At 42.4% G+C, this 25,427-nt stretch overlaps 1 protein-coding gene across 1 annotated transcript in view; it reads left to right on the top strand.

The window, feature by feature from the left end:
- cd2ap (CD2-associated protein) overlaps nucleotides 1-22,407 on the top strand; it is a 48,911-nt gene extending 26,504 nt beyond the window's left edge. Inside the window, exons 7-19 of the mRNA XM_070987847.1 lie at nucleotides 1,581-1,668; nucleotides 1,955-2,049; nucleotides 4,497-4,595; nucleotides 5,443-5,496; nucleotides 7,653-7,689; nucleotides 8,724-8,786; nucleotides 11,912-12,059; nucleotides 12,157-12,266; nucleotides 14,332-14,447; nucleotides 15,410-15,493; nucleotides 17,087-17,307; nucleotides 18,018-18,081; nucleotides 20,491-22,407. Coding sequence (XP_070843948.1) covers nucleotides 1,581-1,668; nucleotides 1,955-2,049; nucleotides 4,497-4,595; nucleotides 5,443-5,496; nucleotides 7,653-7,689; nucleotides 8,724-8,786; nucleotides 11,912-12,059; nucleotides 12,157-12,266; nucleotides 14,332-14,447; nucleotides 15,410-15,493; nucleotides 17,087-17,307; nucleotides 18,018-18,081; nucleotides 20,491-20,532 — 1,221 coding nt within the window. The 3' untranslated portion in view covers nucleotides 20,533-22,407. The remainder of the gene's footprint in view (nucleotides 1-1,580; nucleotides 1,669-1,954; nucleotides 2,050-4,496; nucleotides 4,596-5,442; nucleotides 5,497-7,652; nucleotides 7,690-8,723; nucleotides 8,787-11,911; nucleotides 12,060-12,156; nucleotides 12,267-14,331; nucleotides 14,448-15,409; nucleotides 15,494-17,086; nucleotides 17,308-18,017; nucleotides 18,082-20,490) is intronic.
- Nucleotides 22,408-25,427: the final 3,020 nt, after the last annotated feature.

Raw genomic sequence — 25,427 nt, 5'->3', positions numbered from 1 at the left:
CTGGAAAATGCGCACTTAGAAATTGCACATGTACTGTGCCTTCGTCATCCTACTTTCGGTAATGGATTTGTTACACATCACCCTGTAGCTTTCCAATGTTGGAATTTCTTTAACTTCCCCAAAGTGACAGTCTGACATTCCCATCCACTTCATTCAATGATTGGCCACGTGTGTGGAGGTGACAGAGAAGCTCTCCTCTGCTTCTTCTTCATTCATGACACAGCTGCTTCTGTCACCTTTCATGTGTACAGTCGAGCGGAGCGCTACGACCGCCTTCCTTCCAGTGTGGCTGTTCAGAGCAGATAGAAACACTTGACTGCCTTCACACTTAACTACCTACATGTCCACACAGTGAGAACGCTTCAGTGATAGCTGTAAAGAATACAGCAGCAAATGAAAAGATAGATTATGTAGTTATCTTACAGTAGCTCTCTGGAACACCCTGTTCATTTTCTCATGACGTTACCTTTCTGTTCCCCTTCTGTGGTCCTCCTGCTCTAAATGTGTGTTTCTACTGACTTTCAATGAGTCCCACCAGCTCTAGTCCACTGAGATATGATGGAGTAGCCTTTCTCTGGCAGGATAAATACATGTGCAGCACATGTCAAAACAACCTGACATCAGATGTTATTTAGCAGCAACATATGCAAATCAGATGAACTGTGATTGGTCTCATTTGATACCTGCAGCTGGAGGAAATAAAATCCATAGTAGGAATGAAAAATTGATTTTGCTTCGCTCGCTGTCATTGGCACATGCACACGACTTCAGAATCAGACAGGAAATATCTTCTTCTGCATATGATTTTCTCTGTTTTTATCTATTATTCTGACATACTAGATGCAAGGTGGATTTAAGTCAGTGGCAGGTGGATAATAACATATTGGCATTTAGGTGTAACAATGAATAACAAAGGCTTAATTAGTGTAGCATGTAACTCGTATCTGAAACTGTCCCCTCTTCTCCCCTCTCTCTCCTCTTCACCACAGCCCTCACACTCTCTTCCACCACTAACACGGCTTCCTTCACACCTCCTCACTCCTCACATACCACCACATGTCGCATGCTCTCACACTCTCTTCTTCACAGGATATCTCACTTTGGCCTCGATCGGCCTGCACAATCCACTTAACTGCTCTCCCCTCTGCCTGCAGAAGCATCCAGGACGTAAAGCATCCTGCTTGTGGCATTTTCAGTTTTTTATTTACTTTTTTTTGGTTGTTTTTTAGTGATTTTCTGTTAATGGGAACAGTTCTGTCATTCACCTGTGTGGTACTTTTAGCAGGTTAATATGACACATTAATTCTGGTTCTAGTAACAGGCAGAAAAGGTACATGCTTTCTCTTTCACTGTTACTTTCTTTCAGAGATTATTACTTCTTTTCACATCCTCTGCGGTGCCTACCTGGTAACCCCATAATTAACAGCATCATTCATGAACATTTTTACTTAATAGCATCGAGCCATGATCAGATGAGTTCAGACACAAACTTCCTCACACACAGGACCCGCCCACACGAAGCCACATATCCACTCATGTGCGATAAATCATTGCCATCTGTATGGTTTGCTTCATTTTAGCCAATCCAATCATTACCATCTGCTGCAAAGCCCGCCCATCCCAACATGACAGAGTCGCAGAGAGCAGATGGAGACAACAAATCCAAAGGTAAAATGCTGACAAAGTACTGAAATGTTATGCTTTTACATGTGGAAAAGTGTATTTAATGTCACCTGATTGTTGTCGGTGTAAGAGGAAAAACAGGTTTTTCTGTTTTACTTCTGAAGTTGTGTTAGCCATGTTAGCATGATTTGTGTCTCTCATCAGTTACAGCGCCACTGTAAGTGTAACTGTAAGAGAGAACTGTAGTGACTAGAAGTGTTCATATCCCTGCTGTGTACGTCAATTATGCTCTACTTTCCATCGTGAGACCCTATTATTTCTGTTTCCTCAGCAAAAGAGTACTGTAAGGTCACATTTGCTTTTGAAGCTACGAACGAGGATGAGCTGACCCTGAAAGAAGGTGACATCATCCACATCCTGAGCAAGGTACAGTTTCTGCTTTGTGCATTAAAGTGTTACAACAGCAGATTTCAGAACAGTACAAAGGCTGACAGGCGGAGTTTGGTGTTCACCTGTGAAAGAAGTCACTGAGCCATGTTAGCTGCACTAACCTGTTAGATTGGTTGTCTGATGTCATCCTTGCTCATAACCACAGAATTGTTATTTAAAGTTTGTCTAATAGCCCAGTCAATATGAGCCTTCCAAGTGCTCTTCTTTTCTTCAACATCAAAAATTTCAAAATTGTTGGCGGAAACTGTTGCACAACATCTAATTTTAACAACAGAACTTGTGAAATAAATGTGGATTTTTCAGCAGAGTGCATTTGCAACAAATTTGTCCATCCCACCACAAGAAGGAGACAAAAGAACTAAATGAAGTTCTGCTGCTTTTTATTTTGAACTGAGGACAACTTACAATTCAAACGCAACATTTCATGTCACCCATTCCCCCCATGGTCTCTTCCCCACTCCCTCCTGATGACCAAAAATCTCAGCTGTTACATAAGTAATGATACAGCAATAAGTGCCAAGAGGGCACATGGAACATGGCCTTGAAAAAGAATGTGCACTTTCACCTTCATAAGAGGAAATGAGCAGAAGATGCATGCACTGATCATAGGAAGGATTTTTCTCGAACAAGGTTAAAGTGTGAGATAATGCTTCGACTGTGTCAGACGAGGAGGAGCGAGATCAGTTCTGAGAAGATGTACCCCACTGTGCACGCTGCATGTCTTCATTTCCTTCTTTCATAGCTGTTGATCCATTTATAAATTATGTACGTGATCACTGGGTGCAAGGGAATGCTTTGTTTTATACCCCTGGTATTTAGATGTGATCGGTATCTGGACAAAAACGCATGTTAAAGCTGTCACTCCCCCTCCTCTGCTGCTCTCATGCCCTGCCTCCAAGCCCCTCCTCCCTACGGCATTTGCCGTGACGTTAGCCTTAGCATTGGAAACAAGCTAACTCTGCCCATTCGCTACATCACAGTCGCTAACATACCGTACACACAGCAGAGTGTTACAGTAACAATCACCATCTTAGCTTTATGGTTATTTATTGTCTTAGCCGTATATGCTGTTGTTGGCAGCGGCGGTGTGGGCATTTTCTCCTTTGCGGGTGGCTGTTGCTCTGTCATAGCTTTCACTAACCTCCTGACGTGCTCACAGAGCTGTTTGACTGAGCGGCAGCCGGCAGCATGAGCGGAGGGAGGGGGCGGTTCGCAGCCTGTGTGAGTAGTGATTGACAGATGTCAGACACTCCCTCAGACGCTACTCTGGCTCTGAGTGGTTGTTGGTAGTGTCGGGTGCGGTGGATTCTTGCAAATCGCCGTAGGAGCAGTAGGTGAGACCAAGGGAGCTGTTTTTTTCACAGATTACATGTTTCATGTACTGCTGTCTGGGCAAAGGGGCAGAAAATATGACAAAAAAATACTACAAGTTACCTACTGCAGCTTTAATGCAAGGTGTAAATGTGTTGTGATGGAGGTGTAATGGGATGTGCCTGGCCCACATTGCGTTCAGATCGTAGGTCGGCATATACACAGTCTGTACAATGTGCTGTGTCTGTACACAACACAACACTGACACAGATGTGTGTTTGTAGCTAACATAAGATAGAGGTTGAGAGAAGGCTGAAAGAGACACGCCACTAATCACTGATTATATGTCTATTCTGTGCCATGATGGCACTAAAAGATGCATTGTTCAACAGAACCCCGTGAAAAATGAAAGCAGTGCAAGTGGGAAATGAATGATATACTGTGTGTGACAGTGTTTGTTGTATCAGCTGTGCAGCTGATCTGCTGTTAACAAGGCTTATCATTAATGTAATCTCAAGAATTTGACATGGACAGCATTTCACAAAGTTTCTAAAGTTTCCTCTAACTCAACAACTCATAAAACTGATTTTTAAGGGGGTCCGTGGCTGATATGCCCTCTTAAATTATTTAATGACTTTATTGTGCATCCTCTAAAATTACTCACTGCAGTTTAGCATCTTCCTGTCACACCTGTGTTTCTATAAAGCCCCATTTAGTCGTATCAGTTTAAGACTGATTTACTCCAGAGAATTGGCCCCGAGTCCTTCCTGTAGAGTCCCAGTCATTCAGGAGGAAATGATCATGAATGAACGAGCAGCCAGCCAGCAGAGCCACACACTGTGCTGGCTCAGCTCAGCTGACATGTTGATGTATGGTGACACCTAGTGGAGACTGTTGAGAAGTTCTTGGAATATGATCTCGTGGTTTTTGTTATTTTCGGCCACTTTTTTAATTGTAAAGACATTTGTTTTGTTGCTTTTCTTCTGAATCTGCTTCTTGCTGCAAGATAAGCAAATAACAGACATATTATACAGAAAGAGACAAAGCAAAGATTCCTAATTGAAGCGGAAATGTTACAGCCATTCAGCCTTTTTTTCTCTTTTCTCTAACAGGACACAGGGGAGCCCGGCTGGTGGCGAGGCGACATCGGGGGCAGAGAAGGTGTTTTCCCGGACAACTTTGTCGTCATGTATTCTGAAGCAGAGAAAGAGGTGATATCGGGAGCTATTTTAGATGATTAATCGTCACTTTTAAGCAAATGGCAAACATTTTCTTTAGTTTCAGCTTCTCAATGCTGCTGATTAGCTGGTTTTGGACTGTTGGTTGTACAAACTAATGATTCGTCAATAATGTCATGACATGTTAAGTGCAGCACTTAAATGAACAGTTGCCATCTTTTAAATGTTCTGCACATCTGTTGATGAGAGTGTTTGTGTCTCTTCCTACTGGTACTGGTGTCACATGTGTCATCTGGAAATGTGTGGTTGCAGTGGGTGTTATGCTTACAATGCTCGGGCCGCTGCGCTGGTATGGAAAGCCTGCAAACAAAGGGCACTTGAGTAGGAGCATTCCCTCATAAATGACTGTTTTTTAAGTCATAAAAATGTTATTTGCTCTGTTGTTCCTCTGATAAGAGGTTAAACAGATGTATGCATTTCAATTTAGTTCATTTAGTTTTTTACTGTTTCAATGATGCTCTGAACATGCTTGAAACAAATGCAGACATCCTGTTTGATTTCTTCTGAATGCTTTTCCACATAGATTATAAGGCTCCTTCATAATCAGCCAGATGCCTTATGGGGGTTAAGACCTTATTGCTGAGACTTCTCTTCCAGGCGTCTTAAATGATTGTGAAGCAGTCATGTTCATAGTGTTTGAGCAGACTGTGAATGTGCCCTCCGGGCATCTGTTCTATGTGAAGACAAACTGATTTCTAATCCCCACTGTTCTCCATGTTCATCTAAAGGACCCTTGAGGTGTGATTACTGAAGGTGATTTGTGGTTTTTCATTGATTTGAATCCATTATTATATTCTGTGTCCTTGTGTTCGTATTTCAGACTCCCACGTCGAGGGGGTCAGTGAAATCATCCCCTAAGCAGGAATCAGAGGAGGTATGCTCTCAGTGTCTGTGATCATTTTTGTCATTTCTGTCTTGGCAGAATGTGGCTATAAGCCGAAAGGCCTGATTTCCATTTCATCACTCTTTTATCCCTTTATTAGATTAGCCTGCTGCCTACATGCACTTGAATATTGATTTTGTTCAAGGAATGTTTGGGGCCGGGGGTGGATGACCCAGTAACGTCTCAAAACATTACTGATAGGCAAAATGCTTGTTATTGACGGCAACAGGTCAAGCATCTAATCAACCTCTTAAAAAGAGACGAATTGGGGCGCCTGAGGAACTTAACCAGGAGAATAAGACTGAGACAAACCCACCTTCTTATACCTCACATATAAAGCCATTGTTTGTAGTTTTGGGTCAGACATAGATATGCACATACAGACACGCCCTGAAATCCCTGCATGTTCCATTTGTCCTCCTCCCATTTCGTCTCTTTTTTTATTTAAAAATTTTGGCGGCAGACGTGAAATCAGTTTTCATATAAACTGTATTGAGAAGTCCGTTTTTCAAGCCATCATATTTTCGAGTGACACCCCCCTTACACAACATATTTCTAGAACGCTGATAAGAAACAATTGAAGGTGTTTTGTCTCCCTAAGTGTGAATGTATAACAACAGAAATTATTCCTGTGAGTATGACATAATATGTGTGTTAGGCAAGACCCGCCGGGGGTTATATAATATGATTGGATTGTAAAGGACTTGCTTATTTAATAGACATCACCCCATCATAGCTGATAATTCAGCCCACAGGGTCTCTGACGGTGCTGGCCATGGAAAGAGATTACAGTGAACAGCCATTTCAGTCATTACAGTCACGGGTCTACTGTTAGTGATGCTCCTGGCGTGCCGCAAGGTTGAATCAGGGTAATCCAGCGGGTCTGACGTGTGTGATCACACTTCGACAGTACACGTTACTGAGACTGCAGATGGAGAGCATAATGTCACATTCAGATGGTAATCAGCTGAAAGGGAAGACTTCCATACATGTAGTCTGAGAAGGAGAGCTGTTGGTGAGAGTCAGGGGCAACACTGTCGTAATAAAGCACATTGTTCTGAGCAGTTAGGTGTATCTGCTGAAAGAAGTTATTATCAAAGTGATTTTAAGAATGATCTGAGAATAGCTTTTCACCAATTCAAGCCATAAAAAGAACTTGAATGTGAAAGTAGCGCCCACCACTGCCTGTCGGCTGCAGATAACAGCTCCAGTGATATTCAGTCTACCGTGCCTCTCCTCCCACTTTCCACTGTAGATGAAAGCCCTTTTCATTTTAGCTTTAGGTCCTGGTCAGAGTACTACAGTTTGCTATTCCCATGAGTAATCCCTGTTTGACGCTCTTGGTAAATGGAATAACAATATCTGCCGTTAAGGCTGCACAGAGCCCTAAAAGCCTGTCACAAGTGTTTTTGTTTCAGTTTGGCTTCACTTACCCCAGTCATGCATATCGCCCTCATCCTCCAACCAAGCAAATTTAAAGCACCAACATATTTTATAACTAAAGGCAAGTTCAATTGTATAACACTTTTCAACAGTAAAGCAATTTAAAGTGCTTTACATAGAAAAAAAAAGGCATTAAAACATTATAGAAAAAAAGTCCAGACGATGTAAACAGACACAGAAATAGATTTAGAAGACTAAAGTAGAACATTTGAGAGATTTGATGCAGTGTAACGCCATTTTCAATCTGCCTGCTTACGTGCTGTAGTTGACCATGCTGAAGCACTGAGATCTGATACTAGCAGGAGCGAAATTTGACAACTGTCTGTGCTTAAGTGAATGTCATTCAGTGCTTCAATGATTTCACTTCAATGAAAAAGGGTAACAGTGACAGAACCCTGCCTCGGGGTACTGAGCTTCACAACTTATCAGGATCTCCATGTAATTATTGACTTGTTGCCCATAGACAGTATATAATTACTAAACTGGTTTTCCCTTGCAACTCTTCAGCTATAAAAGGTTTGAGGCTGAAATCTTTCTGTTATTAATTTGAGGTTTAACTAACTTAATTTGTTCCTCCTTCCTTCAGGGTTGGGGTTTCTGTGGCTGAGACCATAAATGTCAGAGTATGTTAGCGAGTTATCATCTACTTTCATGTCACTCTGACCTATTTTTCTGTCTTATCACCCCCTTTCTCTTCCTGTCAGAAGCCGAAGAAGCCACCTCCACCATCAAAAAGTGCCGGTAAGGAACACTTTGCATCCTCCACGTTAAGTGCTATCAGCTCAGTGGTAGGTGTGAGGCAGTGGTGTTATTGGAAAAGCTCACCTTATTGATATTGAATACATTTCCCTAATACAGCTTCAACATACACGTTGACAGGGTGTGTAACTGTAGTGTTTAATGACTTGTTGGTTTCAGTCCCAGAAACCAAGTGTCATTTAAAATACATTTGTTTCCACTCAATCAGGTGAGATTGTTTGTCACATGTTGTCATGTAATGTACCGCAGGTATTGTGTCTTCGCCTTAGTCTTGCAGCACCTGGTGTATCGTGTAAGCAAAGGAGATTACCACCTACATTTAGCTCTTTTTCATTCACTAAACATGTGATTTCCTGCAGAGGTGTAGAGAAATCAGATTACGGCTGAAAACCGTCAGTAATAACATACTTAAGAGCATCCAAACACACTGAGGTCAGCCCATGGTTATAAGGTGAATTTACAGGGATCTACTGCACATGCAGAGGTTTCCTTTGCTTTTCGTCAAAGTCACCATGTCAACAATCAATCACACGCAGGAGCCAAGCCTGAAACGTCAAACTGTTGAGCGTTAACTGTGAAAGCAGCAGTGCTTCATATCAGTGCTAAGATCTCCAGTTTGCAAAATGCACACTTGCATCATTGTTTTCCTGTCTGCACAGGAAGTAACAGTGAGTTTGCATTTGTCTCCCTCCACAGTTTGATGTGTGTGTCTGTTTCTGAGATATCAGTGAATATGTGTCAGCACACCACAAATGAGTGTGTGCTAGATGGAGTGTGTGGAACTGTGTGTCTCTTTGTACCTCTATATGTGTGTGTGTGTGTGTGTGTGTGTGTGTGTGTGTTGTGTGTGTGTGTGTGTGTGTGTGTGTGTGTGTGTCTCAGTGAGCGGTGGATTTCTGTGTGTGTGGTCGTACTTGTGAAAGTGTGCGTGTTCCTTGTCACTGTGTTGTGAGTCTTGAATCAGGCAGGTCAGGCAGACGAGGTGACTTTTCTGTGGACCATGTTTCATTTTTCAGCCCTCAAGCCAGACGTTCCCAGTGCCGACAAGAAGCCTCACCACGTCAGGACGGAGGACAGAGGTACATCTCAGAAGCCATCTTTTTTCCAAATTTCTTTCCAAATTTCAAACAGTCCGTTTCTATTTGTCTGAGAGGCTATTAACTCCATTAATGACCCGAAGAGCCTGGACAGACAGACCATTTTCAAGGGCTGTTTCTTTTTTAGTCATCTGTGCCTTCCTCCCCAGTGGTGGCAGACGTACTCACATCCTGAAAGTAAAAGTACCAATAAGTTCATATAAAAACATGCCCAATAATGGTCCTAAGTAAAAGTACAGATGTATTGTCAATAAAATGGACAAATAATATCAAAAGTACACGTTCTGTGATGGATAGATTATTCCATATATTACTGTTGACGACTGTCTTTTTTTTTTTCTCAAAAGAAAGAAAAGTTGGAAATCATTGATTCAATCTTTTTAGATTATTATATGTTTTTATGGAAAAATCTGAATTTGTAAAGCAGCAAGAAGTTCCTTTCAACACTCTCTCTCTCTCTGTGAATTCATCCCTCCTGCTTTCGCTCTCTGAGCTTCATCCTTTATCTTCTCTGACTCATGCTGCCCCCCCTCCAGGTATGCTTGGTGTTAAGTAGCAGTGCCGGCAGACACATGAAGACTGTTTGGTCATGCTGTTGCATTTGCACTCTTCGAGTTTGCTTTGAACTGCATTTGTACGTGTGTGACTCCAGCAGTGCTCCTTTGAGAACGGGGTCGCTGTGCAGTCTGTTGAGTAATGTTACACAATTACAGATTTGTGAGTGTAAAGTGCAGAAAACACACATTAAGATTGCTTTTTTTTAAGTAAGCTTACAAGCAACGTAATATCTGCACAAGAGCCTAACTTGGGGCTGAAACTCTGAGCGATGGAAATTTTCAGGTACGAGGTTGTGTCCGCCAAATCTGTGCCTGCAGTTCTTTGCTTCTCTTTCTTTAGCTTTCTGTCTTTTTCTGTTCTTTGATTGTAACACAAGCTACATATATTTTAAATTAGATTTATTGTTGAATCGACTGAAACATTGAATGAAAGTGATAATAGGTTAAAGTGACACATATCGTATTATCAACATATGCTGATACAGTATATGAAGTCAGTGAAGGCACCACCAACCCACATTAACACGTCAGACTAAATCACATCCAGCTTTAAATTTGAGCAAAAGTAATCTGTTATTAATAGATGGAAATAGAAAGTGAAGTGAACAGACTTACGTCTGTGGTGGCTGGTCTGTGATTGCAGGAAGTATTGATAACTGAGGTCTTTATTCTCGTCATGAAATCACATCACATGTTGAAGTGAGCTGTCAAGTCATTGTCGGTGAAGAGACAGACGTGCAGTTTCTATCTTAGTAAGCCACACACAGGAAATGAGCTCTGTGTGTGTGTGTGTGTGTGTGTGTGTGTGTGTGTGTGTGTGTGTGTGTGTGTGTGTGTGTGTGTGTGTGTGTGTGTGTGTGTGTGTGTGTGTGTGTGTGTGTGTGTGTGTGTGTGTGTGTGTGTGCCATGCATTACTCACGTTGTGGGGACAGTTTACACAGTCACACTGTGGGGCTCACCTTCCTTATGGGGTAAATCATTCAATTTTAGGATGAATACTTGGGGTAAGGTTAGGTTTAGGTTAGGGTATGGTTATGGTGAGGGTTAGGTAAGATAAAAACGCAACATCCTATTTGATGTTACGAGACACGGGCTCAGGGGAAAGGGGAAGAGACAGTCTTATTAAAAGGGCCGTTTTAACCACTGGTGGTTAAAAGAGTATCTGTAAGAAAAATAAAATAAAATAAAACGATGAAAGTTAGGGTAGGACTGCTGTATTAGTTTTATGTGGTCCAATGCGCAGGTGGGGTAGCAGAAATATAATATAAATTAAAACCATTTTTCCTTTAATAAAAACCTACCTTAGCTTATAATAGGTGTTTATTCCCCTGGAGTTTATAGGTCGAGTGGGTTGAAGTAACTGTTTGTTACTGAAGACAGATAACTAATTTAATAAATGGTTAGAAATAGATAATATACAATAGGATAAAATACTGGATTGTTTCAAGAAATAGGCGCAATAGTAAGACACACATATTTTAAAATGATGGAAAAAAGCATGCAAGCACACACACATATATAAAGTATAAAGCTAAAATGTGCTTATTATTTTAAACGTAGAAATTACATTAAAAATAAAACATGTAAAATTATTACAGGAATTTAGAATAATATGGTGGATATGGCTGAATGAATGGAAATCTAAGTAATGGAAACCTTACTTGTGTGGAATATTAAATGAATACAGGTAACTCTAAAAGAATTAAAGCGCAGGCACAACAGGACACGTCCTGCTGATCTCACACTTCAGCTTGACTCGTTAACGCCTCAGATTCAATCCACAGAACAGATTTCGCAACCTTGAATTACATAGTTTTATCTGCTGTTCCTTAAATGATCCTAACGTTGCTTGGCTGAATAGTTCATGTCAATTAACACAGCTCAGTTCAGAAGAAGCTATTCCCACATGTTAAATGAGTGCGTGCTTCCAGTCGTCCCTTTCACATGCAAATTAGCTGGAGCATTTAGAGCGTAGACTTCACATGTATATCTGATATGAACTGTGACGTACATCAAGATCTATTTAACTAACTTTAACTAAATATTTTAAAATATATGTTCAGGACTTGTTGACAGCTTCATTTAATTAACTCCTTGAGGGCAAAGCATTTACAAGTTCAGAATAAAAGCTGCCTGGTTTTCAGTGAAAATATTGACTGGCATGTGCTGTTATTCCCACCTGAGTCCCTCTAGTCATTATTCAGAAACAATATTTTAATTTTTTTACAGGCACTGTAGCAGGCAGATCTCATTCTTAGTGAGCCAGAAGCCAGGAGAAGCTCTGAATAATTCACAATGCAGAAAAATTACAGATAGAATGGAAGGTCATCTGTTGGCCATTTATGCTTTGCAAAAAAACATATATTTTTTTGTGTGATTTTTTTTTTGTGTGTGTGTGTGTGTGTAATTGTGAAAGGTGAAATTTAGTTTCAGTGTTTCTTGCAGACATGGTTCTTGTTGATGCATGCACTGTCTCTCCTCTCTCTTTCTTTTTTCTCGCATTATTCACATTTCATCACTCTCCTCTCTGCTCTTGTTTCTCTGTTTCAGTTGACAGGCCGCCAGATCTCAAACCATCCAAGCCTGCGGCGCCGGTGGTCCCACCCAAGAAGCCGATCCCCCCTCCTGGAAAAAGCAGGCCGGGCAGCCTCCCACCGAAGAGGCCCGACAAGCCTCTCACTCCCTCGCCAAACCTCAAGTGAGTCTATTATTTCCGGCACCTGTTTATCCATGCAGCCTGTTGTTTCTTGTATACAATGAATATTTCTTCCTTTTCTTTTCCCTTCCATCTGCAGACACAATGGAGAGGTGCCTTCCACGCGACCAAAATCTGACTTCGAGCCGTTATTGCCCACCAAACCCAAAACTTTGTCTGGGGAGTGGGGGGAGAAGTCTTTGGATATGGGTACGTGCAGTGTGGCCTACAGGCTGTGTCAAATTATAACCAGAATCCTAAATTATGGGGTGAATAATTTGACTTGTTGATCTAGTCTTTTAACTCCAGAAGATATTCAGGATGACATAAGACGCTTCTCTCTCGTTTGATCACTGTAGTGGTTTCCAATCTGTGTCTTTTAGCCACAAGCAGTCCATGAATGAGTTTGCCAGACGATGTTTGCTTTGACAACAAGCGGCTGAGTGTGTGACAGCTCCCAAACTTTTCTATGTTTGAAATTACTAGGTGCTTCACCTATTTTCCACCAGACCTTCAAACCGTTTGCCCCTGTCACAGAACTCAGAACAACCTCAAATATCCATTCATATGTGTGAGTTCAGTGTGTCTTCGCTTCAGTTTATGGCTGAAACACTTGGACTTTTGGCTTTGTTCGCATGCTGCTTTTAAATACTTAAGAAAGCTGAAATATAAAATATAGTTGGTCTCAGGTTCTTTGGAAATTGGTGGGAAATTTTGATTTCACTCAAGAACTGTGGTTCTTAACTTAAAATTCCATTTGCCAATCAATCATAAATATGCAAGACTGATGGAAAGTATCTCAAGTTTATCAAACCTTGAGTCCTCGTATGGCATTGAAATGCTTTAAGAACTTCAGTTGGTGCTGAGATTGCTCAGTAGCAGAATACTTTGATAATAAGTATGAGAGGGGAATACTCCTCATTAACTCTCCCCATGAAGAGTTCCCTCAGGTCAAGCTTTAGAACATTGTCAATCAACAGTCTGCTGCTGTCAGGTCTGCATATTTTACCTGTTAATGTGTAAAAATGGTGAAAGATGTAGAACAACATAAGGAGCCTTAATTGACATCACCTCCACTAACGAAAACAGAGCTCTGTGCAAGTCTGAGGAATCAAAAGAGAGAGCAGGTGGTGAGGAAGCCGTCAAAAGGAAGAGGCATCATTGAAAAGATGAGTAGTTTAAAGGCTGACGTTTTGAGAGAAGACAGGAGTTTAGTGACGAATGGAGCTGACCTCAAGGTATATCACCAGAGGCTTCTCTGCTTGTGCTCCGTAAAGGTGATAAAGAACTGCTAAAACTCTACACTTCTCACCAGGAGTCAGTCTGGCACGCATTGCCGTGGAACATGAAAATTCAATTCAATTCACTGACAAGCCTTTCTAACGGCAGCAGTTTGCCACTGTGTAGCTGCAAAGTGCTGTCACGCAACGGTCGCAAAAGTTTTTCAGCATTGCATAATGAAACTGGGAATGACTCATTCTTTCCTCTGCATGTGTTTGCTGTGCTCACAGGTACGCACACATAAACTAAAGGTATGACATGAGCCGTGATGGTAAAAATGATATGACCTCCTCCTGTTATTCAGCCTTCAGTAGCGCTAAGTTTGTATTTGTTCATGCTCAGTATAATTTAGAACTGTGTGTTATGGCACCTATTTTTTGAAGGCGTCTCCTTGATCTACTGTTTATCTCACGGCCTTGAAAGAGTTTAAATGAAATGTGCAATATGGCGTTATACAACAGAAAGAGAAGGAGGTCAAGGGAGCTCCACAAAGGTGCTACAGGAACAAAGAGAAATCTCGAGTGTGTGCGGCGCCCACCAATCTCTGCCTTGTGTAAACCCTCTCTCTGCTGATGATTATGGTGCTAGCTTTAGCCTGTTGTAATGCATCAGAGGGTGGAAATTCTGCCTTTAATGGTCCATGCTCCCAATTTCAGAACATGCAGTTAAGTGAGCGTTAATATAGCTGTATAGAAATCAGACAGTCTTTGCATTTAGACTGCTGCTTATAATTAAATTGAAATGAAATTAAAATGTCACTCTAAAATAAGTCAAGCATTACAACAGTCTATTTTCTGCTGCTCTGTTTGCTGATATCATTAAAAGGCAGGAAACAGAGCTGTGCCCAAGCTGTTAACCAGCTACTCATTTCAATCAATTTGAATGCAGTCTGACTTAATTTCACAACTGAAATATTCCCCTTCAATTTAAACAGATTTCCTCTGTTGTTTTCCCTCCTTTTGTCTTCCTCTGCCTCCTCATCTGTCCTCGACAGATCTGATGAGTTTTGATGAGTTGTCGTCTACCTCGGAGAAGCTCTCGCACCCCACTGTTAACAGACCAAAGATGCCTGGCAGGAGGCTGCCTGCCCAGTTTGCTGGAGGACACTCGGTGAGCGCACACGAGCACTCACACACAGATTATGACTATGCCAATGCAGATCATTGAAAACCATGTGACCTCTCAGCCAAAGTAAGATTTAAATTGACCCCTTGAGTTCGAGTGGCGGCACGGTGGAGCAGCAGGTAGTGCACGTGCCTCACAGCAAGAATGTTGCCGGTTCGATCACTGGGTCGTGCAGGGCCTTTCTGTGTGAAGTTTGCATGTTCTTCCCGTGCATGTGTGGGTTCTCACCAGGTACTCCAGCTTCCTCCCACAGACCAAAAACATGCTCATTAGGTTAATTGGTGACTCTAAAATTGTCCTTAAGTGTGAGTGTGAGCGTGAATGGTTGTTTGCTTTAATGGAAGAGACCACGAGAGCCGCTTTTCAATGTGAAATATGAAGTAAACATGGCAGTTAATAACATAGTAAAAAATCGCAGTTTCAATCGGGAGCTGTCGAATGAAAGAATAGGTTGTCAAGACATTTCTGTTCAGACAGCAGATGCCTGCTTGCAGGACTTGATAATTAGCGAATATTAAATGCTAGAAACACATTGCAGTCGCCGCCGAAAAGCATTGCTGCAACACAACATGATTTCCTTCAGCCTGTCTGTTTGTGCTGCACTCCCTTTTTTCCTAATCACTTCAAGGTTTTGTGAGGATGCAGCAGCTTTTCCCATGTTGTTGTCAATTTGCACTTTGACAGCCACTTTCTGAGCATGTGAGTGGTTGTGAAACGCCCACTTAATGGCAGCCCTCCTCACACAGGTTTCTCACCGCCTGCCTTCCTCCATCCTTTCAGAGCTGTGACTTGTGTCAACTCCATATAGTTGTGTGAGATTAACTGTCAGACGCCATTATGGATAGTTGCCTCCCTGAATATTGTATCACTGGATTGAAGCTGTAAACTGAAAATCAAATAAAGATATGAATGTAAATCAGACTATAAATGAAACTTTTCCCTTGCAGCCCAACAAGGAAGTGAGCGCGGAGAAATCCCTCAAGATTGATGAAGAGGACGCAGCCAAACCAAAGCTAACAGAAACCAGAAAGGTAACTCAAAGCACCGTTAGTCACCAATTTCTTGATAGTTGCAGATAGCAAACACCACATATTGCATTTATTTGTGTGCGTGCTTGTGTGTGAGAGACAGAGAGAGAGAGAGAGAGGGAGAGGGAGGAAGGACTACCACCCACTGTTCAGTCTTCCTGTTGAGCTTTTCATTAATTGCCTTAGATGCTGTGTAGTCTGGATTGGTCATGGTCAAGCAAGACTGATTCGACCTGGCTCTTCAGCTGGGGGTACACAGCAGCAAGCCACCCCGTTGTCACACACATACACTCAGACAGAGGGAGCAGTCAGAATAAAGCCTGTCCTGGAGCACTCATAATCCAGGGGTTGGAACGTCCAGAGGTGAAATCACAGGACATGGACTCTGCATGTTCGTCTCCTCACCCTCATCTTATTTCAAAATGAGATTCTGAGCCTCCAGTCGAGTTGAAGGATGAGAGAAGGAGTGTGCGAGCCCTCTGGGGCAGCAGAGGTGAATTCCTTGTTGAAACTGAATAACTGAAGTCAATGAGAGGGAATGGAAAAGGTGCTTTGTAACAGTAGGACACACTCTGTTCTCACATGAAGTCCAGATTATTTCCAGACCTGAGTCTCTTTCCACACATGAAGCACACACCAGGAGACTGTCCATGTCAGACACATTCTCTTTACTGGAAACGAGGAGGACTCATTCGTAATGAATGCTTCATGTATCTGAATACCTGCAATATCAACAAAAGAGTGGAAATCAATATAGAGGCAAGCAGAGAAGAGTACGAAGCAGCTACACTCACTCTCTGCCAGGGTAAAGTCTGGGTAATGTCCGGTCCAGCTGATTTGTACATTTGCCTTCACGCATAGAGCTCATCCGGGTAATGTCAGGAATAGTTGAGGGTAGCAGTGAATGTGAGAATACACCTAAAGAAGGGTGAAAAGACAGACTGACTGAAAACATATAGAACTGGAAATGCTCCGAGTGAAACTGGGGTCCTTGATTGATCATTATAGATATTAAAGGTAAACAATCACCAGGACTGTGTGGCACATCAACCGTGTTTACATGCCCATGTGCCCAAGATACTGACAATACAGGAGACACACTTAAAGAGATTGCTTCCGAGCGCTGCTAGCAGTCCAAAACGTTCACAACGTATAGACAGCAGGGGATTTGTGCAATTAAAGTGCTGCCTATGGAGACGCGGGGGGTGCGCAGTGATGCGGGGTCATGTGGAGTCAGTATGGATTGCAGTTTTGAATCGAAGCATTTCTGTTCATGCATGCTCATTTGACAGTTCAGTGATGCAAAAAATGGCGGCGTTGATTTCTCATCGTTCAACATCACTTACTTTATTCTTGACATCTGTCCCCTTCGGAGAAAGGGTCACGGCAAATCATTGATGGTTATTCTGAGTGATCACCTTTATCCTATGATGAAATATTTCTATCCCTGTGCTGCATAAAGGATTACTCAACAATTGAACTATCTATGCCATGGCTAAATATCTTTTCAATGATTGCTGGTCATCCCTCCAGTATTGGCCCACACACTCCTATGTCAATGTCTAATCAATGTCTGTCGTCTTGTTATGTTCACAGCCTTCCACAAACACCTTATCCCACTCACCGTCACTCCACAAGCCCACCGCAGTCAGCGCCGACGCCAAGCCGAGCCCCGCGCCAGCCCCGAGCTCAGACGGCGCGTTGCTGGGTGGCAAGGCCCCACTGGAGCCTGAAGAGTCCAGCTCCCAGCTGGACGAGCTGAGGAGCCAGATGAAGGAGCTGCTGATGTCCGTGGAGCTGCTCAAGGCCCAGCAAATGTAATGAAACTCAGTGTGGATGAAAATAGGTTGGGAGGTAAAACCGAATGTGTCATGCAAGCATCTGACCTTGTGGAAATGTGCTCTTGCATGCGTGTCTTTGAAAGAACACGTAGTGTACACTCATTTAGAGAGTGACAGGACAGACTTGAGTGACAGAATGGGATCTGACAGAAGTCACAAGCTGGTTTTGAGCCTATTTTCTGTTTGCATTACACAATACTCCAGTCACTCTGAATTAATAATCCTTTTAAGTTCTGTCAGGCATTTCCATGGCCTACAGCAATTTTCCAGCCAACATTTGCCCATATCCCACATCATAGGGAAGTTGGGTTCTTTACTATTCCATAATATTATACTCTATATAGGTCAGGCTGTCACATTATATATTGTGATTCTGGCTGTTTTAAGGAATGAAATGAGCTGTTTGGCTCAGTAGGAGCATGTATGTAATGTGGGTCACTGAACATTAACCATAAATTCAGTGAAGTGATTTAGATGCAGAGCTTCATGTACATACTTAGAATTACACTGACGTTTGGTTTTGTTTGTGGAACTTCAGCATGTCAGCACTTAAGTTTTATGTTAAAAAGAAAAAAAAAGAACACACGGCAGTTAGATCATGAGTTTGAACCTTTTGCACATGCTGCAGGGGTATACACGTGCTAATGTGTGCGTGTGCATGTGTATGCGTGTGTGTTTGTCTCCAGGAAAGAAATAGCGGAGCTACGAGGAGAGCTGGATGAGGAGAAGCTAAAGCGTGTGGCCCTGCAGGTAACATTGATCCCCACAACAACACATGCTGGGCTGTCTATAGTCATTACTCTCATTAGTTTAGTCAAATATTGATGCTGTCTGTTCACACATGAAGACAGTAACAGGCAAAATGGCCGGAGTGCGCACAATGAAGGTTCAGACAAGAACGCGGTGAAGTGCAGACCTGATAAGAATGGTTGACAGAGGTGGGAGAGTTCCTGTGCCATATTTCAGGAAGTGATCACTCGTGGAAAGTGTAGAAAGAAAAACTTGTTCGGAGATGGACGACTATGTATATGTGCTGTAATCTACACTTTAGCAGAGGAGTAAGTGCCGTGTTTCCCTACGCGGCACTTACATAAACCTCCTCCTCAATGTTTAAGGTATACATACGCACCACATTGACATGATCAGCTTTATCTCCCTCTGATCCTACTCTGTGATTTCCCTTTGTCCAGATGATGGAAATGTAACCTTCAATCATGTTCAGTATGTTCTTTTATTCTGTCTCGCACACATCACACACACCGGTATTGACAGTAACTCTTCCTCTCTGTTTCTCATCCATCTCTCTCATCCTTCCTCATAAACCAACAAAGTATTTTAAACTCAGCATTTTTTGCGTCCATGGCTAATACCTAGCAGTTAGCCACCTATTGATCAATGGAGTGGTGTGAAACCATTGGTGGGAACATGTACTACCTCGACTCACGTGCGCACGTGTACATGTGCATGATGCACGAGATTAAGGAGACAGGGACTTGCACAGAAAAACATCTCCATCGCACTGGTGGAAGTCCTTAAGGGCCACTCCAGCCGTTTTACACATGAGGTTCAGTTATGAGCACCACTCAGGAGTGTAGAAGAGAGAGAGAGAGAGCCTTTGTTGCAAACCTGAACTGTGGGGTTTGAGAGAGGTGGACATTGAGGAGGCGGGGGGGGGGGGGGAGGGGGGGGCTATTGATGGAGTGTGACAGTTGCAGAATCTAATACCTCAAATTAGTTTGTGTAATAGTATTAATAAGTTTTCTTGACTGACAATGGTAATGGTAATATGTTAATACAAGAACACATAGAGCTGATCCTCCAGCCAGTGTTTTTTTTCCCGAAGCTATCTTAGCTTGTTAGCACAGTGCCAGGTCAGCTTCTTCACCTCAGCGGTGCCTCAAGCGTCTCCCTCGCTGCCGTGACCCAGCACCAGCAGCCTGACTGTTAGATTTGTCTGGTGAAGCAGCGGTGGACGCGGCCCAGCCCTTCTCAACTCACAGGGAGAGAGAGAGTTACTGCAGAGAAGCCCAGGCTCACAGTCCACACATGCACACGTGAGAACATGACTGTAGGTTTATTTAAACCTCCCTATGGTTAACATCTACTGCCACAGATAAAGTAGAAAGAGATGAAATAAAAGGAGACTTCCTTCACATTTATTGTGCCTCAGGACTTTCAGGCTTTCCTCTTGGTTCTCATTCAGATATTTCCATCGAAGTCGTATTTGTGTTAGTGGTAGTAAGAATAATTAGAGCTACATTTGACTTTGCCTTGGGACTTGGCTTCTCTCCCATTTCCTGGCTTTATGCTAAGCAAAGATAACTGTTTTCCGGCCCCAGTTTACCATGCAGATGTGAGACTGGCATCGATTTTAGTGTTACCAAAATAAATGTGTGTTTTCACCCATTAGTCGTTGGTTCATGGAGATAAACAGCTGATGGCAGCACTTCTCTATTGAACCCTCCTTTAAATGACTGCAGAAGAAGTTGGAATTAAAGGAAAACCAGCCAAAACCTCAAATGGTGGGAAAAAATGGAGGAAACTTGGTGAAACTAAATATGATAATTATGTTAGTACAGCTCACACAAAGCTTCCCTTTTTGTCTGCTGCTGTCTTTCATCTTTCCAGTGAAGTCACGTTGTTCGAACATTATTGATTTACTCGGCAAGTCTATTTTCTGTTACTCTTTATAGCAACGTTTCTACCCATAAGGCAACTTTTAGAAAACTTTTCGTGCCTTTTCGTACACGCCGTGTAGTCGTCCTGACTCCTGATGTGTGTTGTGACAATGTGCAGTTTTGACATCTGATTAATCCTTTGACCCAAGAACCACATCGCCAGTGGAAATAAATGGCAGGCAGAATAAGCTTAGCTGGTCCATCAGTCATGTATGTCACGTAAAAGGTCATGATGATGTGAGAACTTGTCGACAGAGACGTTTGCTTCTCAGCTAAGGTTCTCCTCCAGCACGCCGATTCATTGTCATTCCAGCTCTTCTAAGCCCCGCCACAGCAGGACGCCTGCAGCGCTGTGCTTCACAGCAGGGGTGACGTTGGCTGGATCGTGCGCTCAGACTGTTCTGGCAGATACAACACCACCAGTCTTGGTCTACTTTTTTGCTGCTATAGTCTCCATCCTGTGTGCGTTGTGTCCTCACAGGTGGAGATAGAAAAACTAAAGCGGACCATCCACTCGACGTGAAGCCTGCGCTTCCATCAACAGCAAGCCTCAAGGTCACCCGCTGGCCTGTCGACCAACCAGAGAGCAGGGGGGTGCTGATGGACAGATGGAATGGACAGAGAGAAGGTGGGGAATCAGACGCACCACCTCGAGCACAATCCTTTTCCAGTGATCGACAAAAATAAACTCTCCCCATCTTTGTAAGATTTACATTTTGCACATATAATTTTTTTTTCAAGCTAGATGTAATTAAGTTACAGATGTATATGTTTCTCTGTATTACTTTTTCTTTTTTTTTTTGCCAACACAAAAAAACTGAGGCCTTACTTCAAACTACTGCGCTGGACAGCCCTGCCGCTCACGCTCTCTCCCTTCACTCTGGCGTTCCTTGAACTCCTCAGGGAGGAGGTTCGCTCTCAGTACTACTGACTTTGTACAAAGCAGGCGGCACTCGTTTTCCTCTCCTGATTTTCTGTCTCATATTTTTTTTAGGATGCGCAAATAGTTAATTTTAAAAATACGAAGATGTTTGATTGAGCAAATTGTTTTGCTTTTCCTGCACGGCGCCTGTCAGCAGCACTCCACTCCACACAGCTGTTGTGCTTCAGACAGAGCTTGGCTTTCATTTTTTTTGTCTTTTATATGGTTTCTAGCATTCCTATCCAGGGTAACACTACTGTGCCTGTTAAAAAATGAAAATATATTATTAAGTGTTTCTAATGGGAGCTTACAGTGGCATGAAGAAGTTTGGGGTCTCCTGATCAAAAGTTCTGTTGCTGTGAAAAGCGAAGAGATTTGAAAAAGGCATAAAGTTCGAGATGAGACATTTCTTTAACAACAAGCGAGATTGCTTTTTTTATTTCTGTTTTTTTACAGTTTCCAATTAACAAAAAAGGAAGAAGGGCCTGAAGCAGGCTTTTCACAGCCAGCTTTCAGTTCGCCCATTTTTCCTCTCAAAAGGCGTCTACTCCTCTGAGAGTCTTGCTCTTCTGAGGTCTATTTCTTGAGGTAGTCAATTGAGGATGTTGATGTGTATTTAGAATCATTATTCTCTTCTAGATCCTCCATCCTCCTCTCATCTTCAGCATTTTTATCGACAGTCTAATACTTACAGAATTCAATTCAGTCTGTTCTATCAGAGAGCTGCTCCTCAAGGCTCCAACACAAGGCATGAATGATCCACCCACATGCTCAACAGCTCTACATATTAAAAGAGATGTTGTTGAAAAGAATGCTTGATATTTAACATTATGTCTTTTGCACAACAGTTCACCTTCTACTCACGTAACAGAAATCTTGGACAGCGGTGCCCAAACTCGTTCATGTCGCTCTTCCTGAATGGTATCTGGAGATTTTGCAGCATGATATTGTATATCTATATTTTTTAAGTCTACTGACATGCGTAGTCAAATACTATATAGAGGGCCTCTTCTTTGCTGGTCTCTTCTATTTTTGTCAAACTGTCTCACCCGCTGGGAATGTTCTAACAGGTTTTGCCAGAGTTATAATCAGCAGCGAATGCAGACAGAATCCATATGCAAAAAAAACTACAGAGATGAGGAAGAAGGAGAACCTGCAGTCTTTCTTTAACAAGGTTGCTGACCAACACGTTGGCAACCTCTGTATGATCATCTCTGTAACCTGCTTTTCTCTTATCGCTTTCAATCTGGCCACCATCTCTCTAATCCCTGACACAGCCCTTTCCCCATTTTCTCCTTTCTTTCATCCCTCTTTGATTCAAAGTGAATTGTATGATCTGAGAGAAGCCTCGTCTTTCTGCTCTGTAATGTGTTATGCATGAGCCTGCACAGCACTCATCACTTCTGTCCTTCTGTACGTGTCTGTCTTGTCATCTACTTATCTTCCCACATTCCAAGTGCATCAATTAACTGGAAGCACGGAGTAGAGAGTCGCAATAATAATGAAATTAACTCACATTCTCTTTATTCTGACTCTGCTTCAGGAGCAGAGTGAAGACCCCCACTGTGTAGAGTTTTAACATCAGAAGATAATCCTTCAAATTACATAGAATTAGAAAAATGAGACAATCCTTTATCAGGCGATCCACCGCTGAAATCACTCTTATCTGTCCAATACTTGACCAAATAGCAGCGAAACTAATGACATTCCCATCAGCCTCGGCTGTACTTGTTGGTAATTAGCATTTATCAGCATGTTGCTTTTACTGCCTGACTGATACTGGATTTTCAAGGCTGATATTATTGTTAGAGTTTAATATCTTGACCAATGGAATTGTGTTCATGCAAACACATGGCTGTCGCTATGGTTGTCGCTGAGTGTTAGCATTTAGCTCATAGCACAAACAGCCTCACAGAGCTGCTGCCATGGATGCCTTTTCGTCTCGTTTGATGCTACCACATGTTAAAATCCTACACAGAGGGGCTTTAAGATGAAGCTCACGAACAGAAAAGGAAAGGGTCGCTTACAGACTGTACAGAACTGAATTCCTCTCACTGCTGGCAGAGTTCAGGGCTACAGAAATGTTGCGCACGGTGCGAGTCGAACCAGTGTGCTGTCGGCTCTGACCTGCAGCAGGGAGCTCTGGATGCAGTGAGCGGTTCTGTTGTTGATGAACAGCTTATCTCAGCACTGAGATACGTTTGAGAAACACAGCACCGAGTGTGACCCCCTCTGGCTTTGATGTGGGTTAGAGGAACGATTCAGCCCTCAGGATCTGATCTCAATATTTACAGCAGGTTTCACTTCCAACTCAAACGTTGTATAAATGTCTCACATCTACTACTGTGTACCACAAATACAAGTACTGGTTACTGTTATTCCTTGTTTTTTTTATTTTAAATATCTTTATACATATCTCACAAATGTCTTAAAGAAGTGTTACTTTGCTTTTAAATCATCCTCAGGCTTCGTTGCATGTGTTCGACGTGTGTGTGCGCATGCTCTTGCCGGTGTCTGCCCGCAAACAGTCAAGTGCAGCAGCGTCCGTGATGCTAAATTCTGGGCGACAGAGTGCTTTGACCAAGTTGATACTGTATATCTGACCTTAATGAGCATGGCACTCACGCAACATGTTGATGCCTACCATGAAACAGACTAACTTTTAGCACAGCAGCTCTTTAACAATATGGCTGGGCAATGAAATAATCACAGTGTGGGAAAGTGGGACCAGGGGATTGGGGTGACAGCTCTTTGTGTAATATCTGTAATGCGGCTTAACTTCAACATATTGTACATTCCAGAGTTTGACACCAAGAAAAGAAGAAATCTGTGCACATTTATAACATATTTTCAAGTGATTTTGTTTACAAGAGCTGTATCCTTGCATGAGTTGAGATTCTTCTCAAAAATGAATAAATATCTTTATTTACTGTCACAGACTCTCTTCTTTTGTTTGTCTTTGCCTTTGAATTGTGCGTTGCTTAAAAAGTTTCCAACAACTTTGAGGGCTTTTTAATGCTTGAATTCTTAACAACTTAAGCTTTCTTGGAAATATCGAGTGAAAATATCGACAGTTCGGAGCAGAGAGGGAGTTTCTGAGGACCTGCAGTTTGCAGTGAAGCTCGTCCTTGGTGATGTGTTCGGTCTGTTATTGTATCGGACTTCTGTCTGGTGGGTGTTGCACCAGACTGGTGTGGTTAAGAGGGAGCTGAGGCGGAAGGCAAAGCTTTCAGTCGATCTGTGTTCCAGCCCTCGCCCATGGCCTTGAGCTCTGGGCACTGACCGAAAGAATGAGCGAGCAGACACAAGCGGCTGAACCGGGGATCACCTCAGGACCCCCTGGAGGAGCGGAGAATATTGAGGCACGTCTGGACTGCCTGCTTCGACTTGGCCAATAATTCGCAGAAGATGGATGGATAGAGGGGCTTCTGTCCGTCCAGCCCTGTGTTTGTGTGTATATATATTGCATGTGTGCACTTATAACAGGGCGTCTTACAGAAACTTGTAGTAAAGGTTACTCTGGAAAATGGTCTAAGACTCTGGTTATGAGAATGTGCAGCGTTTACAAATGAGGGATTTATGACGCTGCCTCAAGACATCTGCTTTAATCCAACCTCTGACTCCAAGTCTTGCAGCAGTATTCTGCATCTGTGGAGCGTTCGAATGGTCTACAGCCACCAGCATGCAGGACTCTGCAGCCCCTCTGTGTACATACAGTTGTATTCTGAAACATGGTCTTAAATATTCAGTGTTTCTCTGCAACAGCAGGAGTTAAAGTTAAAACTGGATATTGTTTAGTAATACTTTACAATGATAGTGAAAAGGAAGTTTTTCCTCGCCACTGTCGCTTGTTGTACCAGCTCTATATGGAAAGTGTCTTGAGGCAATTTCTGTTGTAATTTGTCACTATACAAATAAAATTAAATTGAATTGAGAAAGTTTTCAGGGTTTTTAAAGTTCAATCATTTTATTCTACATGACAGTATCAGCTAGTTGCTTTATTATATTTACGCTGATAAAAACACAACATTCCTAATTTATTTATCTTTTCCTTCTTGGCTGCGCTAATTCATTAGATTAGAACAAATTCATTAAATTAGTGCAGCCTGCTTTCATTAAATCACCTTGTGGACACATTTTCATTAGAATTTAAAGCTGCAATAAGCCGATCAACACAACACTAACATACTCTCACCTTATTAAGCTGTGGCAAACGTGTTAGCAAACAGCTACCTGTTGACACAGGAAAAGTTTTAAAGAAGACTCAGGAACACCATCTGAAGTTTATGAGAGTAGATTGTTTATTCTTGCTGCAAGGGAACAAGTCACCACAGAGAGCCTGCAGTGTAAATGTTCAATAATACAGAGTTCATATGAGACTTTTATAATGCCCAAAGGGTGGAGGCTTGCATTCTTGCTACTGTCATGCTGAAGACAATTCATTGTTTGTCATACGGGAGCAAGCAGGTGAGATGGCCTTGAGGAGAGGAACTGAA

The sequence above is a fragment of the Chaetodon trifascialis genome, chromosome 19, assembly GCF_039877785.1.
Source record: "Chaetodon trifascialis isolate fChaTrf1 chromosome 19, fChaTrf1.hap1, whole genome shotgun sequence".
NCBI lineage: Eukaryota > Metazoa > Chordata > Actinopteri > Chaetodontiformes > Chaetodontidae > Chaetodon > Chaetodon trifascialis.
The sequence above is the reverse complement of the archived record's forward strand: the minus strand, read 5'-3'. Positions and strand labels throughout refer to the sequence as shown.